This window comes from Sorex fumeus, unplaced genomic scaffold (genome assembly GCF_029834395.1).
Source record: "Sorex fumeus unplaced genomic scaffold, SorFum_2.1 ptg000030l, whole genome shotgun sequence".
In the NCBI taxonomy this organism is placed as follows: domain Eukaryota; kingdom Metazoa; phylum Chordata; class Mammalia; order Eulipotyphla; family Soricidae; genus Sorex; species Sorex fumeus.
This window is the reverse complement of record NW_026606087.1, coordinates 21,736,085-21,752,924: the sequence shown is the minus strand read 5'-3', so window position 1 is coordinate 21,752,924 and position 16,840 is coordinate 21,736,085. Positions and strand designations below refer to the sequence as shown.

The window sequence follows — 16,840 nt, the reverse complement described above, 5'->3', positions numbered from 1 at the left end:
GTCGCCCTGAGGTTTGTAGGCTACTTGAAACAGTACCCGTTAAATCCCTGCTCCTGTCATTTAGACAGATCCCCTGACTGTTCCCTGAAAGAGGGCTTTGGGGTCCCATAGTTGGTTTTTCCTGTCTGCATGAGGGGTAGACCCTATTACAGAGAGGAAAGACTTATCTGGATTTATGCAAACCAACATAGTGCCATGAAACATCAAAAAACATACTGAAGGTACAAAAGAAGAGAAAAGCAAGCATTTCACTTTACTCACAGAGATGTAATACACCCATTTGCTGTGGGTCCTAGTCAGAGAAGCTAAAATCTGTAGACATAAAGCATACCGTTTAACATGTTTTTCAATCCCACATGGAAAAACTTTAACTTCCCATTAATAAGAGCACTGTACCAGGAGTCCAGTGTACAGTTTAACATGTCTAATTCATTTAACCCCATGTCAAAAACCCTTGATGTCCTGCAACTTTTGAAAAATTCAATTATCTTAAGAGCACTATAACAGGAGTCCAGATAATCCGTCCAGTGTCTTTCCCGTAGATCTTACAAAAAGGTACTAGAACAATTCTGCATGTGATTTAAAGAGTTTCTTACAACAAAACAATTTGATCAGTTCCTTTTCTTTAAAACAACCTCAAACCTTCTACACATTCCTTTACATACATTCTGTAACTTTCATTCATTTAAAATCAACTTCACTTTAACAGAATTCCTTTCCTTTTTTCTCCACTGATGATATCTCCATCCATTATCTTTCTGATTTATGACATACATCTATAGTAGTACAATGTACAATGTGATCTCCCAAATTTAGACACAAGTTACCAACCATCTCACTTAACATGACAAAGCTGTACTCTGCATTGCTATTTCAGAAGCATTAGATCAGTTCTATAGATATTCAAAAAGCCTTTAAAATGCTCACAATTAAAGCTCTTACAAGGTATATTCACTGGGCAAAAGATCACTTTACATTAGAAATTAACCAGGAGACATCTTAAAATTCTGATTTACAGGAAAACACAAATACAAAAAGATTAAAACACTCATAGATTATCATGAAACAGAAAGCATTTCACATTTAGGTACAAAGTTCTCAGGTCAGGACTAGGTTGATATCTGGAGACAAAGCTTGGCATGAAATAAAATTATCAAAATAATAGCATGCACTTTTAAGCAATAGACAGGCTGATAGTTAGTAAAATTTCCCACATTTTCCATGCAATTCTCCATTCTCAGAAACTATTACAGAAGGCTGACATCTGAGGTGAACCCATTTTATAACTCTTAGTAGTTCTAGAAATTTTAGTTAACCAAGAGTCTCAGAGATCATATAGAGCACTGGTAGGACAAACTTTGCAACCAATTTTATAACTCTAGAAACTCATGTTTAAACTAAACCATTACTTTTTGAACCTGTTTTCATGTGTCATTTTAACTCCTTCTATGTCAAATATTCTAATCCAATCCAGATACAATTATGTTCATTAACATAACAGCAAAAGACCTATAAACAATCAATTTTTATAGAACATGATAAAACTTTCTTTGGCTTAATTTCAATAGTTCTTGTACCTTAATTATTTAAAATCATGAGCTCTCTATACCAGACACTTTTAACAATTCCACAAAAATACAAACATGCTTTCAGACACAGAAAAAGCCCTTTGGATTTTTTTTTTTTTTTACCAAACTTTGATATCAGCATAAGAAAATATTTGAATTGCTGTGTGAGCACAAAAAGGATGGCAACAATCTATCTTTCCCACCGCCCGCGTTCGGTAGTTTCCCCCACTCCAGGGAGGTAGATGGAGATGGGCAAGAAAAGGAAGGAAATCTTATGGCCAGGTTGCTTGATCTTAGTTGCAGTTTATTCCAATCCTCTCTCCATTCACTCTCGTACATCTGCAGGCCAGTAATTTTGGCCTCCGAAAAGAAGATATAAAACCAAACTGAAACCTTTCCCAAAGACAAGTATCTGAGCTTTGCATCCCAAAGACTAGCCTGGCTAGAGCTGGGAATCTATGTCCTAAAGATCAGGCCTGGCTAGCACCTGAGATCTGCTCTGTGAGATAAGGGAAGCTGCCTCTTGCAGTATACTGAAATTATTTACTGAAGGCAGTTTGAAAGGGAAAAATGTTTAACCTCATCCAAACTAGTCAGGACATTCTTCTAGGACAGATTCTTAGCAGATCGACTCACAATTTACAATACAAGTTCAATGTCCTGGAAGGATCTGGTCTTACAAAATAACAGATTCTGACTAGGGTGAAAGCTGATTAACTGGTTGGGGAGGAGAGCATAGAGAAGTGGTTATAGAAAAACAAAGGAATGGAAGTGACTCAGGAGCACTGTGATGGGTGTAACATGATAATCCTTAGCTCCTTGTGTCAAGGGAGAATGGACAGATCCAATTGTTATCCTATAAATTGCCACTGTTTAGGAAAATAAGGAAACTTCATTTTAATGGCTTCTGTACCTCTGTAGTTTGTAAAAGCGGCCTAATTTTTCATTAAAGTTAGCTGAGGCTGATAAGATAAGGTCTTGCTTTCTCTGAACTCTTATTTCACTTAAGTTTCAGGCTCTAGTTCCATAGCTCTTCTAGATAGTACAAGATTCTTAAGTTCAAAAGGATTTCAACTGTTAATCACATAATCATTAACGTTCTTCTAATAAGAAATCAAGATTGAGAATTCTGCTTTCTCTGTAGGCTCAAACTTCTGATAAGAAATCTTCCTTTAAACCACCTTGTCTAGCAAGTTCCAAAAACAACTGCATTCCTTAAATCACTGAGTTGCATATCACTGACTTCTCTAGAATTTCTACTTCTGATTTCAGCCTGGTCCCAACACTCTAGCGTTTCACATAGAGAGACAGATAGACAGACACAGACAGACAGACAGACAAACAAGACAATGAACTGACTAAAACACCACACATACATGTGCACATATCTGTAGTTGATCGATCAATCTGACCCTTCAAAAAAATGGCAGGGAGAAACTGATGGACTGAGAAAGGAAGGGACTGTCCCCAGGGCGAAGAAACCTTATCGCTGATTGGGAACTCTGCTCCCCATTTCCCAGTCTCCCGCTTGTTAAAAATGGGTCAAGAAAGCGCTTTTGTTGATATAAGCCGGCAAAATAAACTATGACAAAGATGTTACCATATTTTGGCCAAGGCTAAATCTGAGGCAGGGAGCTAGTATCATGATCTTGCATTTTCCTGCCTCCTCTGCTTTGATAATCCTATTTCTTTTGTTACCTATGAAGATCTGACTGCAGAATGATCTGGTAATGCAAACTGCCATTCACTGTATATCCTTCCCAATATTCTAACTTACACTCAGGCCACGTGGTATTACAGAGGTCAACAAGATACCCCTTATCTAAACCATCTACTTGGAAGCTCTTCCGGTGTTTTAACGAGCAACCCAAAGGAGAATATTTAGGTACTGATGTAGAATTTCCCATATCTCCTAAGTGTCAGCAATAACCTATGAAAGGGAGGGAAAAGAAAAATCTAGGGTAGGATAATTCCTTAGCAAGCTCTCCTCCTAATAGTTTCTAGTGTTGTGGTTCTAGAGAGAGCACGGACACGACCACAACTGCATGCCAGCCCATCAGAAAAATCTCTCTTTAAAGGATGTCTCCTTTAGAGATTTCTGAGTCACCCTAGGAATCCCTGGGTCCTGCCTCCCGAGCGTCCACACAACCATGGCTTGCACATGTGGAGCCATACCTAGAGTGCCATGGGTTTCCAAGAAGCCTATTAAGGGGAGAAGAGAAAAGTTCTGCCTTTCTTAGCTTGCCACATATTCCAATGTTCCCTGCTGACACTTTCTTCCACAAACTTCTTGTCTGTCTTTTTACCTTTTTTTTTCTCTGCTTCACTTTGCCTAGGGCTAAACCTGCTGACTGCCTCCATTAGCATTTGAATTGACCTCTAGCTGATTCTGCTGGTTAGAATGCTTAAGAAAGGGATTTCTAACTAGAAATTGATCTGCCTTAGTTTACCAGGATCTTCTCACTAGTGGGCTCTCCTCCCATTCCTCCCATAGTGGACGGTGACGTGAGACAGACAAAGGAGGGGTGCCTCTTTGCAGAGACCATTCAGATGCTTGCCTGGCCGGAGGAGAACTTAGCCTTAGTGGTTCAGCATTGTGACTTGCGACTGGCAACTATGCCAGTGCCACCATTGACCGTATGTTCTCCATGGAATCTCAGGCAGCCCACTCGAGCTCCGTGACTTTAGAGGGACTTTAAGAGTGCCAGGTCGTGGAGCTACAAAATCACGCCCGATAGGAGGACCTATCAGGGTGCTCAGACACACACACATTCACACAGAGGTTATCACATTCCTCCCCCAGTCCCCCTAGAGATTTCCAAGGGAGCATACCTTCACAGCAGATCTTCCACAGATTGCCTCCTTTATCCGAGCCACAAGGTTTGGAGAGAAGGAACCTCCTGGGGGCCAATCCACACCAAAGGAAGGCCATTCTGATGAACAGTAATTGTCAGACTTACCTTTCTTGATCATCAAGCCCAGATTCTGAGCTTTCCTGTGGATCTCAGAGAAGTGATCAAGAATTAAAGCTTTGGGGGTCGATTGATTCTGACCCATATTAAACAATCTCAATAAACAGAACTAAGAGAAGGATAATAAGACAAATACACACACTAAGGACACACGCACAGATCACACTCCTGCACTCGCTCGGACCGGTCCACTCTCTCACACGGGTGCGCACCACACTCACCAGTCACCCTGGGACTCCCGAATATGCCCAAAGGGCGTGCACGTGATTTTCACCTCCGGAGGGTTTAGTTCTTCCAGGTCTTCTCCCGGCGCCGGATTTTCCAGAACAGATGAGGCCTCCAGAACAGACAGACGAGGACCCGAGGAAACCCTATGTCCCCCCAAGTCCTCCCAGTCAGGGTTGGCCACTTCCCTGCCGCGGTCCAGAACAGACGAGGCCTCCAGAACAGACAGACGAGGACCCGAGGAAACCCTATGTCCCCCCAAGTCCTCACAGGGTTAGCTACTTCCCTGCCGCGGTCCAGAAGGGGACACTGTCCCCCCACAGAACAGACGGAATATTCCCCAGAAATTTTTTTTTTTTTTTTTAAGGCCTTTTCAAAACCCGCTCTCTGGGCCCGTTTGCCGTCGGGAGATCTCGCTGGGGCCTCCAAATGTTAGGGCACGGATCGTGATCTCCCTTTAACGACAAAGAAACTCCAGAGACTGCAAACAGCAAGCAAGGTTTATTGTAAGACTGGCTAGCCAGGGTCAAGCCGCCTACACAGACACGCAGGTCAGTTAGGTGAGGCAAGACCCCGAACTTCTTCAAAGGGGATCTTATATAGGCCTTCACTGGCCGTTACAGCAAAGCCCGCGCATTTCATAGCCAATAGATTTGTAACAACATATGCTTTCTTAACCAATCCATGTAGAAGTACATCACTCCTTAGCCTATAGATTCAAGATCAGCATTTACGTACATAGGCATTGTGACTAGTGGGCATCAGGTAACTTGGACATTTGGTTATCACCTTGCTTCCTCTGATTCTCAGCCCTGCATTCCGGAGGTGGATAAGGGAAGAGTTCTTAAGGGAGGTAACAGATAAGGAGGACAGGAAAGGGAGAGTTACTAATTTATAGAGTTTTAACTCTGGAATCTCCCTCAGGGTCCCTAGGGACCTAACACAAGGCAAACGCCCTACCCGCTGTGCTATCGCTCCAGCCCCGATAGGAAAAACCATGAATAAATATATTTTTCTTTTTTTCCTAAAGGCACAGTGGGAAAGTTTCCCAACTTCCCTCACTTCCACCCAAGGCCCGGCCCCAGGAAGTTTGCCTGGCTCCCTCCTAGAAGCTTTCCTTTGCAACTACAAATTCAGATGCAAGCTCTCAGCCTCAGGCAAAATGGTTTTGTCAAGTTTTTTTCTCCCCTTTGTTCTGTTTTAATTTCCCAAAGAACCATCTGCCAAGATTCATAGAATCAGAGGTTCCTGGAGGAATGGAGCTAGACAGAAGTCAGCCCGAGCACCCAGATTACCCAAGAGGGAGTGGAGGCCCCAGACGGGAGAAACACAGATAACCTCGTACGTAGCTCAGATCTGACCTGGGCACTGAGAGCCAGGAGTGCCTTGAGACAGGCTTGGAGAGAGATGGGGAGCACCAGGCCATAGCAGTCAGGAGAATAAAGCAAGGGACTGTTTGGTTTCATGCACATAAAAGTTCCGTGGGCCAGTAGATCAGTATCCCAGCAGGTGGATTGCTAGATCCGTGAGCAGTAGCTGGACAGCGTCCAAAGCCGAGTACTTGCCTGAAGGAGGAGACTGTCCAGACTGCTGGAGGAGCAGGGCCACCACAATGCAGGGCCCACTAGCCTTCCATTGTTGGCGGGGAGAGGTTGTTTGGGGGCCACACCCAGTGGTGCTCAGGGATCCCTCCTGGTGGGTGCAAGGGACCATATGGAATGACGGGGACCAAACCAGGGTCGCCGCATGTTAGGCGAGTGCCCTGCCCGCTGTACCATCTCTCCAGTCCCTAGCATTTCACCCACTAGCCTTCAGTTTATACCAAAGAAGAAGCCCAGGTCTTGCCTGTAGTGGGCCATGGGTTTGGTCTTTGGCATTGCACCAATTAATAGTCATTTTTTTCTTTGTAAAATTATTCTTATTTCTTTAAGCAAAAAATTAAATGCAAAAATTAAAACATAAATTCTCTGCAAAGAAAAAATGTAAAATTTATCTTTAGGTTTATGGTAATTTTTTGGGGGGGGGCCACTGGAGCAATAGCACAGCGGTAGGGCATTTGCCTTGCACGCAGCCAACATGGCCGACCCCAGTTCGATTCCTCTGCCCCTCTCGGAGAGCCCGGCAAGCTACCGAGAGTATCTCGCCCGCACGGCAGAGCCTGGCAAGCCACCCGTGATGTATTCGATATGCCAAACACAAAAAAAAAAGTCTCCAATGGAGACGTTACTGGGCCCGCTCGAGCAAATCGATGAACACCGGGAGGACCGTGACCGTGACATCTGGCAATGCACAGGGGTAACTCCGGGTTCTGCACTCAGGAATCAGTCCTGGCCGTGCTCAGGGGACCATATAGGATGCTGGGAATCGAACCCAGGTCGGCCGTGTGCAAGGCAAACACCCTACCCGCTGTGCTATTGCTCCAGCCCCCTCATGGTAATTTTTAATAAAAAGTATGTCAAGTTTTGGCTTGAAATAAGACCATAATTAGTTCCCCATTGTAGTGAAAGAGCATATCACTTTTGAAATAATTATTTTAAAATCAAGCGAGGCACCATCAAACAGGACCTCCCTTCCAAGATCCAGTATTTGATGCAACAAACTCAAAACAGTTGCTGCCCAAACAGATAATAGCCGCCCCGAAACAGTCACGCTGTTTCGACAACATGCTCCTTCCTGATGGAGCCCCGTGTACAGAGGAGGAAGGAGGTGGCGGCCCGAGATGGCCGGACGTGGTGTGTCTCGCAGGGAGACAGACCTGAGCTGTGTTTGGTCTTGCCTTGCCTGTCCTTCCTGTCTCTGATTCTTCTCCAAGGGCAACCTGATGTCAAGGCTCCCTCCCCACGGCCTTCAGCTCAGCACCATTGGAGGCACCCAAGAGAGAGATGGGGTACCTGACCCCAAAGCCCCCACCTCCCCCCCCGGATTTAGCTGGGACATGCGAGGAACGGGACACAGCTGTGGAGCCAGAGGTCACTCTCGTCCCTGGGGAGCCCACTGAGGGTTGGGGAAACAGTCCCGCCAGGACTGGTCCCTGAATCACCCCTCCTGGCCGCTCTGTCCCCTTCAAAAAGGCCCAGAGTTGGGTGATAGCCTTGCACATGGCTATCCCGGGTTCGATCCCCGGCATCCCGGATGGTCCCCCCAAGCCCACCAGAAGTGATTCCTGAGTGCAGGGTCAGGAGCACTGCCAGGTGTGGTCCCAAAACAACAACAACAAAATTAAAAAAGAAGGCTCCAAGTGGCCTGGGCACTGACACAGAGTCGCTGGGCTAAGGGCCACTCCACCTTCCCATCACAGACCCTGGCTGCCAGCTACGATGGCACCTTAGCTGCCTCCTGCCCCATCCAGAACCCCATCCCGAGCACTGTCTCCCTGAGTTTCCTTTTTTTTTTTATTGAGTTCAATTCCTCCGCCCCTATTGGAGAGCCCGGCAAGCTACCGAGAGTATCTCGCCCGCATGGCAAAGCCTGGCAAGCTCACCGTGACGTATTAGTGCCAAACACAGTAACAATTGTCACAAGCCATCCAGAACCCCATCCCGAGCACTGTCTCCCTGAGTTTCCTTCTTTTTTTTCCATTGAGTTCCATTCCTCCGCCCCTCTCGGAGAGCCCGGCAAGCTACCGAGAGTATCTCGCCCGCACGGCAAAGCCTGGCAAACTCCCCGTGACGTATTCGATATGCCAAACACAGTAACAATTGTCACAATGGAGACGTTACAGGGTCCGCTCGAGCAAATCAATGAGCAACGGGAGGACAGTGACAGTGACCATGAGATTATTGGGTTTCAGTCAAGTCATACAGTGTTCCAACACCCGTCCCTTCACCAGTGTATATTTCCCACCACCAGCGTCCCCATTTCCCCCCTCCTCCAGACTGACCCCCCAAGCCTATCTCTATGGCAGACACTTCCTCCGCCCCACCACCAGCCCTGCCCTTTCTCTCCTCTGGGGCACTGTGGTTTGCAGTACAGGTACTGAAAACTCCTCACGTGTACCCCTTTCCCTACTCTGAGTTTCCTTCTTAAATGAATCATCTCTGGGGAAGCTGTTTTTCTCGTGCGGGGTGGGGGCACCCTCTGAGGGCGCTTCCCGGTCACGCGGGGGGCAGGCGTGGAGGGGTCTCTCTGTGGGGGTCCCACGGGCGGCAGAAGAAAGGGGGCCAGAAGCCCCAAGGGGACCCTTCAGGTGGGGGGGGGGGCCAGAGGGGAATAAGCCCTGCAGGAGGGGGTTCCTGGAGGACAGGGAAGGAACTGAGCATCCCACCTCATCATGGTCCAGGCCACCTCCAGTCGGCCCCACCCACTCACCGCAGGGCCTCTGCCTCTCTCCACCCAGATGTCAACAGCTGGCTGCTCACCTTCGGGTTCCAGCTGTACAACGTGATTCCCGGCTACCCCAAGCCCGACACGGATGCCATGGAGCCATCCTACGAGCTTATCCACACTCAGATGAAGACGCAGGAATGGGACAACAGCAAGGTAATCTTGCACGCGGGCCAACCCCCCCCCCCCAGCCCTCAGGGATGTTCCCCCCGCTCCCCGCCGGCCCCCAGGGATGTTCCCCCCCTCCCCGCCCTGCCCACTCTCAGGAAAGCCCGGCTGCCATGCAAGCTTGGCACCTACCCTCCCCTCACAGGGGGCAGCACCAAGAAGGGGCTCCTCGTCTGCTGCTCTTTGTCTGAAGCCCCCAGTCTGGGGGGGCGGAGGGCCCGAGCAGAGCAAGTGAGGTTTGCAGAGGAGGGGGCTGGAACGCCGAGAGGGGCTTTCCTGGGATCGCCCACCTCAGGAAAGTGGCAAGCAGGGTTGGGGGGTGGGGGGAACGCTCTCTGATCATCAAGCCCTGGCCCTCTGCACCCACCCGCCTCCGTCGCCCTCCCACCCTGACGTCCTCCTGTTTGCTTTCCCTGGGATGCTCGGCCACTCCACACCCGCCTCCCGAGCTCCCCCTCACCCCCCCCCCCCAACGCCCGGGTCCCGCCTCCACCCGCAGAGCCCCTCCGAGGGCCTGTTTGCCAACCTCGCCTGTCAATGAATTATTGATTTCTGCCCTTGGCAAGCATCTGAGATCTTTGTTGTTGAGCACTCCAGCTTTGGTGAAACTCGAGGAAATAATTGTTCACAGACAGGGTTCTATTAATTATAAAGAGGACTTAATTTCAGTGAGCAGCCGACGGGCCTGTTTGTAAAGCCATTTCCCCGCGTGACTGATAAGGCCCTGCCACCAGCCTGGAAAGGGACGGGACGGGATGGGGGAGAGGAGGCCCAGCCTGTCCCCAGCCTGCCAAGGGCAGGGACCCCCGGGGAGCACCTGGAGAGAAAGCCTGTGGCAGTCAGGCCCCCCTACCCCCTGTGGACCACACCGCGACTGACTGCGAGACTCGCTGAGCATTTCTGTGCATCCTCTGGCAGGTGCTGCCAGCTCACCCTCCTCATCCTCCGGCCGCTGAGGGGCTGGGTGTGGGGTCTTATCTCCTCGCCAGCCTCAGGCTCCACCTCCCTTGTCCTGGGCCCAGGAGCAGCCCCGGGTGCCCAGAGGGAGCAGGCGTGTGTGTGACTGTGGCCTCAGAGCTGCCCTCTGAGCCGTCTCTTCCTTCCAAGGGAGGGCACAGTCCCCCGCCCGCCCGTTGACAGTCTCTGGGGTGAAGTGTGGAGATCCTGGGCGGGAATGTTTGGGCTCAGGTGTGACCCTCACGGCCCATTCTCTGGACGGCCTGTCACCAGCTCTGACGGAAGTTCTCTGTCATCATACCTGCTCACCCAGACACACAGCAAGGAGAAGAAGGTTCTCTCCCGGCCCAGAGGAGGGCCTTTGCGGGAGTCTGCTCCTAGCTGCCTGCAGAGTGCAAGGCCAGGGCGGGGGATGAAGGAGGTGTGACGGCCCGGGGCCCAGAGCTGAATGGGTGCGGGGTCATGTGTGTGTGTGTGTGTGTGTGTGCGCGCGCGCTTGTGTGTGCATGAGAGAGAGAGAGAGAGAGAGAGAGAGAGAGAGAGAGAGAGAGAGAGAGAGAGGAGTCACTGAAGCTTCCACCCTCGGGGTCCCTCCCCCTCCATCTCACCTCCTCCCTCTCTCTCTCCCCTCTGCCCCCCAGGCCACTCTCGGGGTGCAGTGCGAAGTGCAGAAGCAGCTGAAGGCCTTCGTGACCCTGGAGCGCTTCGACCAGCTCTACGGCTCCACCATCCCCAGCTGCCAGCAGGCCCCCGAGACCAGGATGTTCGCGTCGGGCGGCTCCGTCTTCGGCAAGGGCGTCAAGTTCGCCCTGAAGGACGGCCGGGTGGCCACGGACATCATCAGCGTGGCCAACGAGGACGGGCGCCGGGTGGCCGCCGTGCTGAACAACGCCCACTACCTGGAGAGCCTGCACTTCACCATCGACGGCGTGGACACGCACTACTTCGTGAAGCCGGGGCCCTCGGAGGGCGACCTGGCCATCCTGGGCCTCAGCGGGGGGCGGCGGACCCTGGAGAACGGGGTCAACGTCACCGTGTCCCAGATCAACACCGTGCTCGGGGGCAGGACTAGACGCTACACGGACGTCCAGCTCCAGTACGGGGCCCTGCGCCTGAACACGCGCTACGGGACGACGCTGGACGAGGAGAAGGCGCGGGTGCTGGAGCTGGCACGGCAGCGGGCCCTGCGCCAGGCCTGGGCCCGCGAGCAGCAGAGACTGCGGGAGGGAGAGGAGGGCCTGCGGGCCTGGACCGAGGCGGAGCGGCAGCAGGCGCTGAGCACCGGGCGCGTGCAGGGCTACGACGGCTTCTTCGTCCTCTCGGTGGAGCAGTACCCGGAGCTGGCCGACAGCGCCAACAACATCCACTTCATGAGACAGAGCGAGATGGGCAGGAGGTGACAGCGCGGTGCCCCGCCCGGGCTCCTTGCCAAAGACGGCTGCTCCAGCGGGCGGCCGCAGCTGTGCCGTCCTTTCAAAGGAAGGGGAGGAGGAGAAAGAGAACAGAGTCTAGTCTCTCTTTTTTTTTAAAAAAAAAAAGTGCAGAAAACAAAACGAGACAAAAAAAAAAAAGATACTGTGGCATTGTGACAGATGCGGCATCTCTTTGGGTTTTTTTTTTTTTTAAGAAACAAAACACAGATTTGTCCTTCACACGATTTTTGCAAAGAACAGAAGGGATTTTCCCCCCTCCCACCCCCTTAGTGTGAGCGCAAGGAAACGCCCTTGTCTTTTGTGCCCTTTCAAGCCCTGGAAGTTCTTCCTTGTCCTCCCCCCCTCCTCCGGGGGGTCCTCCCGGGCTGCCCACCCCGCTCCCCAGTGTGATGTGAGACGCAAGTGTCTGTGTGGACTTGTCTGCTGTGGCCTGCCCTCCGTGGGGGCGGACAGGAGCGAGGGCTCGGTCCAGGCTGGGGCCGGGCCGGGCTCTGGAGGAGGGTCTGCCCGACCAGCCAGCCAGCCAGCCGAGCTCCTGGGCTGTGTGTGTGCCCCCCCGGGCTCCGCCGTCTTTTGTTCCCTGAACTGCCCCCCGGCTCCGTCTTTTAGGACCAAGCCCGGGTTCATCTCTGATGCTAAGTGGTTCCCCTCCACCTCCCGTCCATCTGTGAATCCCACGTCTTTGTCCCCACGTGCCCACCCCTGCTGGGCAAGCGTCGCCCAGGTCCCTGCTCCCGGCCCGCTGACAGGTCACACGCCCCCCGCCCTCCCGAGCCGTCTGTGCGCCCCCATCCTCCGCGACGTTTCCTCTTCCTCGCCTCCTCTCCCCTGCCCACGCTCACATCCAAGTGAGAACCAGCAGCACACAACCAGCCCTCCGTCGGGGAGGGGTCGCCCCTGCGTGCCCGCCTTCTCCCCCGTTGCCCCGGGCGGGGCACGGTCCCTTCCGGGGGTGGGGGGGCGCTTCTCTTGCCAGCACTGAGTGGAGTGGGGGTGTGGGGACAAGCGGCCTTCACCCTGGGAAGCCCTCCAGAGAGAGGAAGGTCCGGGCTGCCCATCGTCCACTCCATCCCGAGGACCCGCTGCTGCCTGCTTCCACGCGGCTGTGCAGCCAGACAGGCTTTCAGGGGTTTTTCTCCCAGGACGTTCCCCCCCCCCCCCCCCCCGAGAAGCCGCCACGGTGGTTCCGGGGAAATCGTAAGGAGAACGGGAGAGAGAGTGTGCGTGGGGCCTGGCCCGGCTGGATCCCGCAGCCGGCCAGCTCGGGGGGGCCTGGCGCCCAGGAGGCCTCGGGAGAACCAGCTCCTACCAGCCGGCAGCCAGGGGCGCCCCTTTCAGCGGGGCTCTTTGGAAAACGGGACTTTTATGGGTTTCATTTACATTAAGTGTGGAAAATGAATTCTGAGTCTGAGCTCTTCCCCGTGGAAACCTTGTTGGACCGATAAGCTCATGGCACCTTTATAGCCTTATTCAGTCTTCAGAAAACGGCGCGAGTCCCTGAGCCCGGGAAGGGCTTTTCCTGCCTGCCACAGAAGGTACGTGCGGGCCGGGGGGCTCGGCCTGGCCCACGGAGGCAGCCCGGAGTGTGGGGGTCACGCCTTTACATCCTCACTTGGGGTGCAAGGATGCGTTTTGCTAAGTGCTCTTCTGGTCTCCCACCACCCCCCCCTCAAGAAAACCCACCACAAAGCTCACTGGGTCACGCTGGGTCACTGCCTGCCTCTTGGGCCCCACCAGCATACGGGACTCCAGGGGTCAGCACAGTCTGGCCTAGACACACGTTGGGTTGGGTTGGTTATTTCTGATCCAAAATAGACTCAATGCCTCCTGGCATATTTGCTCTCAAGGGCCCTGGGACAAAGCTGTCTGGACCATCCTGGCCCCTGCCCCTCCCTGCAGGGCACCGTCCTTAGGGGTCAGGGATGGCCACCACCAAAGGATCCACTCTCCACCGGCCACACATCCCCCATGCTCCCCCTCAGTGTGGGCTTTTAAAGACCAGAAACACCCCTTTCCTCAAGGCCGTGTCTTTCTCCTGGGTGCCCCACACCAGGCTGCCCCAGCTCCCCAAGGTTGCAGGAGGGAGGCAAGAGAGAGAGACAGCTTGGCCGCTGGTCCCCGAGCTTCGTCTGTGCTAGTGAGGGGCTCGAGGCCGCCCTCAGCCTGTCCTTGGCCACAGCCAGCTAACACCATAAGGGAAGTAGCAGCCGGGCCCGAGTGACAGGACGTTTGCTTTGCATGCGGCCAACCTGGGTTCGACCCCTGTCAGTCCATATGGTCCCTTGAGCACTGCCAGGAGTAACTGCAGAGCATCACGGGGTGTGGCCCCAAAACAACGGCAAAGGAAGTCAGGGGGTCGAGACAGGAGCCCCGTGGCTTGGGCAGCCCCTCCCGGAAGGCCCGTCCCCCGCTCCGCTCTGCACCACGTCAGACCTGCACAAAGGCGTCACTCGCTCGGGAAGGTTCTGCTTCCTCACTCCGCCCCCCCCCCCAGCGCCCCTCATTCTGTCCATTCTCTACCACCTCAAGAAGGACTTTTTGGGGGCCCCCCCACTAATGAGGGGTGACGTTTCTTCACCCCCAGCCCAGCCAGATGTGGTTTGATGCAGGATGAGGAGCCCGAGGAAAACCCCAGCTCCCAGCTGCACCCCACCCCCAGGTGAGGTGAGTCTCCTAGGAGAGCCAGGGAGCGGGGGAGTGGGCTGGACCCCACGAGGTGCCAGTGCAGGGTCAGTGTTGGCGTCGGCAGGATGGCGGAGGCCCCGGGGTGGGGTCGAGAGTGAGGCGAACCAGACAGAAAGCAAGCACAACCAGGAGCCTTCTCCACGTGACGAGAAACCAGAGTTGTTTGGGGGGGGTTTCAAAGAAAGATGGAGGGGGGACCTTTCCGGCGGGGACTTTTCAGGCCCCCCACTGTGGATGCATGGCCAGGCCTGCCGTGTGTGGAGCAGGGCTGGGGTGTGGGGTCTGCAGGGGCAGCCAGCCCTGGTCCCCAGGAGGGCGGAGTGGCCAGGCCACAGCCGCCCTGGGCGTTGGGGTGTGACACATTCCAAATTTAACACACTGTCCACTCCTCCTGAGCCATTATGGGGGGGGGGGCACCCAGGATAGCCCATCCCCACCCCATGCTGGGTGGGGCTTGCCAGGACTCGAAGCCCAGCCCGGAAGGCCCCCAATGCACTCAAGTTTAGAAACAGGTCTGTGTCTTTTTTGGAGGAGAGGGAATTTGAAAACATACAAACACCTGTGCATTAGGGCCCTTTCCTTGACCTTCAAAAGCAGCAAAGTCCCTCGAGCGACTCATTTGCTCAAGGGACAGAAACTGGATCCTGTAACTTCGCCAAACCAGCCCTGTGGCCCCAGCGCAGGCAGCGCCCAGTTCTTAGGGCTCATCGTGATCAAAGTGGCCGGGAAGGTGGGAGGCGCCTTCCGGGGTCCCCACTTCTGCAACGCCAAGGGCACGAGCTGGGGACACCCCCCCCGGCCTTGGGGGGATGGGCTGGGATGAGGGCAGGCTTCGAGACGGGTGAGTCTGGAGGCCGGGCTGTCCCCCCATGTGCGTGGCCTGGGCTCACCCACCCCAGCCGAGAAGCCACGCTCTAGGCCGCCACCACTGGAGCCCACGGCCGGGCAGCTGCACTCCCCACGCCGGCCGCGGACAGCCAGCACTGGGGACTCTGGCCTTACCATGCGGGAATCGTTTCCCTGAAGTCTGGAACTGATTTTGAGAAGTTTTTTGGTTTTTCTTTTTCTTGACACGGTTGCGTTTCTAACACTGTATTGTTGACTGTGTAAATACCGACCAGGCTGTAAATACAGGCAGATGTAGATACCTTCTAGAAAAAAAGAGAAAAAGGCATAAAAAAAAAAAAAAAGAAAAAAAAAACAACCAACCCAGAAAGTGATCCCGTGTAGCCTTCGTTGACAAATAAAAGAATATTTTGTGTTTAAAGCTGTGTGGCGGTTCTGTGGGGGGCACAGATTGGTGCCCATGTCCCGGCTGGTGGGGCTGCTGTCCTCAGGGCAGTGCCGGAAGCTGGGCCTCGGGTCCCCCTGAAGCCTTCCCTGGCATCCTCCAGAGGCCGGCCCGGAGTCCCCCTGGACAGGGTGTCCCTCCAGCATGAGCTGGGCATGGGGGTGCCTCTGCCTCCACTCTGCCAGCCCTGCCTCTCGTCTCAGGCCCAGGAAGGCACCGCCTGAAGCTGGCGAAGGATGCAGGTGTTCAGCCTCTGCAGAACGGCTCTCGCCTCCCAGGCCTCTTCCTCTATCACCAGAAGGAGGAGGCAGCAGCGGGCTTGGGGGCCTGGCCGTTTGCTTCTTTCATGTCTTCTCAGTGTCACTGTCACTCTCACTGTCCTCCCGTTGTTCATCGATTTCCTCGAGCGGGCCCAGTAACGTCTCCATTGTGAGACTTCTTGTTACTGTGTTTGGCATATCGAATATGTCACGGGTAGCTTTCCAGGCTTTGCTGTGCGGGCGAGATACTCTCAGTAGCTTGCTGGGCTTTCTGAGAGGGGCGGAGGAATTGAACCTGGGTCAGTCGGGTCAGCCGCGTGCAAGGCAAACACCCTACCGCTGTGTAGGTTTAGAAAAATAACCCGAGATGTGAGCCCAGGAGAGGTAGGACAGTGTGTACTCGGCCAACCCTGGCTCCATCCCGAGCGGTGCCATTTGGCCATTTGGCCTCCCAGGCAGGCCCTGAGTGCACAGCAGTAGGAAGCTCTGAGCACCGCTAGGTATCCTTCTCCCCACCACCATCACCAAAAAAAAACATAATTTGTGGGGCTGGAGCAATAGCACAGTGGGTAGGGCATTTGCCTTGCTGGGTTCAATTCCCAGCATCCCATATGGTCCCCCGAGCACCGCCAGGAGTAATTCCTGAGTGCATGAGCCAGGAGTAACCCCTGAGCATCGCAGGGTGTGACCCCCAACTCAAAAAAAAAAAACCACATAATTTGCTGATCTCCACTACCTCTGGGGGTTTCCCCCTGCGAGTCCCGCTTCCTCTCATCCCCAGCCCGCCAGCTCCAGTACTCAGGGACAAGCTGGACAGGCTGCCCAGAAAGGTCCAGTGGCTCAGTTCAGCTTCCCACGGTGAGCCAGGTTTGAGAAAATTCCAATCCCTGATGATGCAGGAGAAGCCAAGGCCCCAAGCTGCCCGCCTCTGGGAGGGGCCTCTGGCCTGGGGCCCCTT

The 16,840-nt window shown here is 53.5% G+C and overlaps 1 protein-coding gene across 2 annotated transcripts in view; it reads left to right on the top strand.

The window, feature by feature from the left end:
* Nucleotides 1–11,703, top strand: part of TENM4 (teneurin transmembrane protein 4) — a 371,175-nt gene extending 359,472 nt beyond the window's left edge. For both annotated transcript variants that reach the window (XM_056115823.1, XM_056115822.1), the window contains 2 exons: nt 9,102–9,244; nt 10,855–11,703. In XM_056115823.1, coding sequence (XP_055971798.1) covers nt 9,102–9,244; nt 10,855–11,613 — 902 coding nt within the window. In that variant the 3' untranslated portion in view covers nt 11,614–11,703. The remainder of the gene's footprint in view (nt 1–9,101; nt 9,245–10,854) is intronic.
* The last annotated feature ends 5,137 nt before the right edge of the window (nt 11,704–16,840 follow it).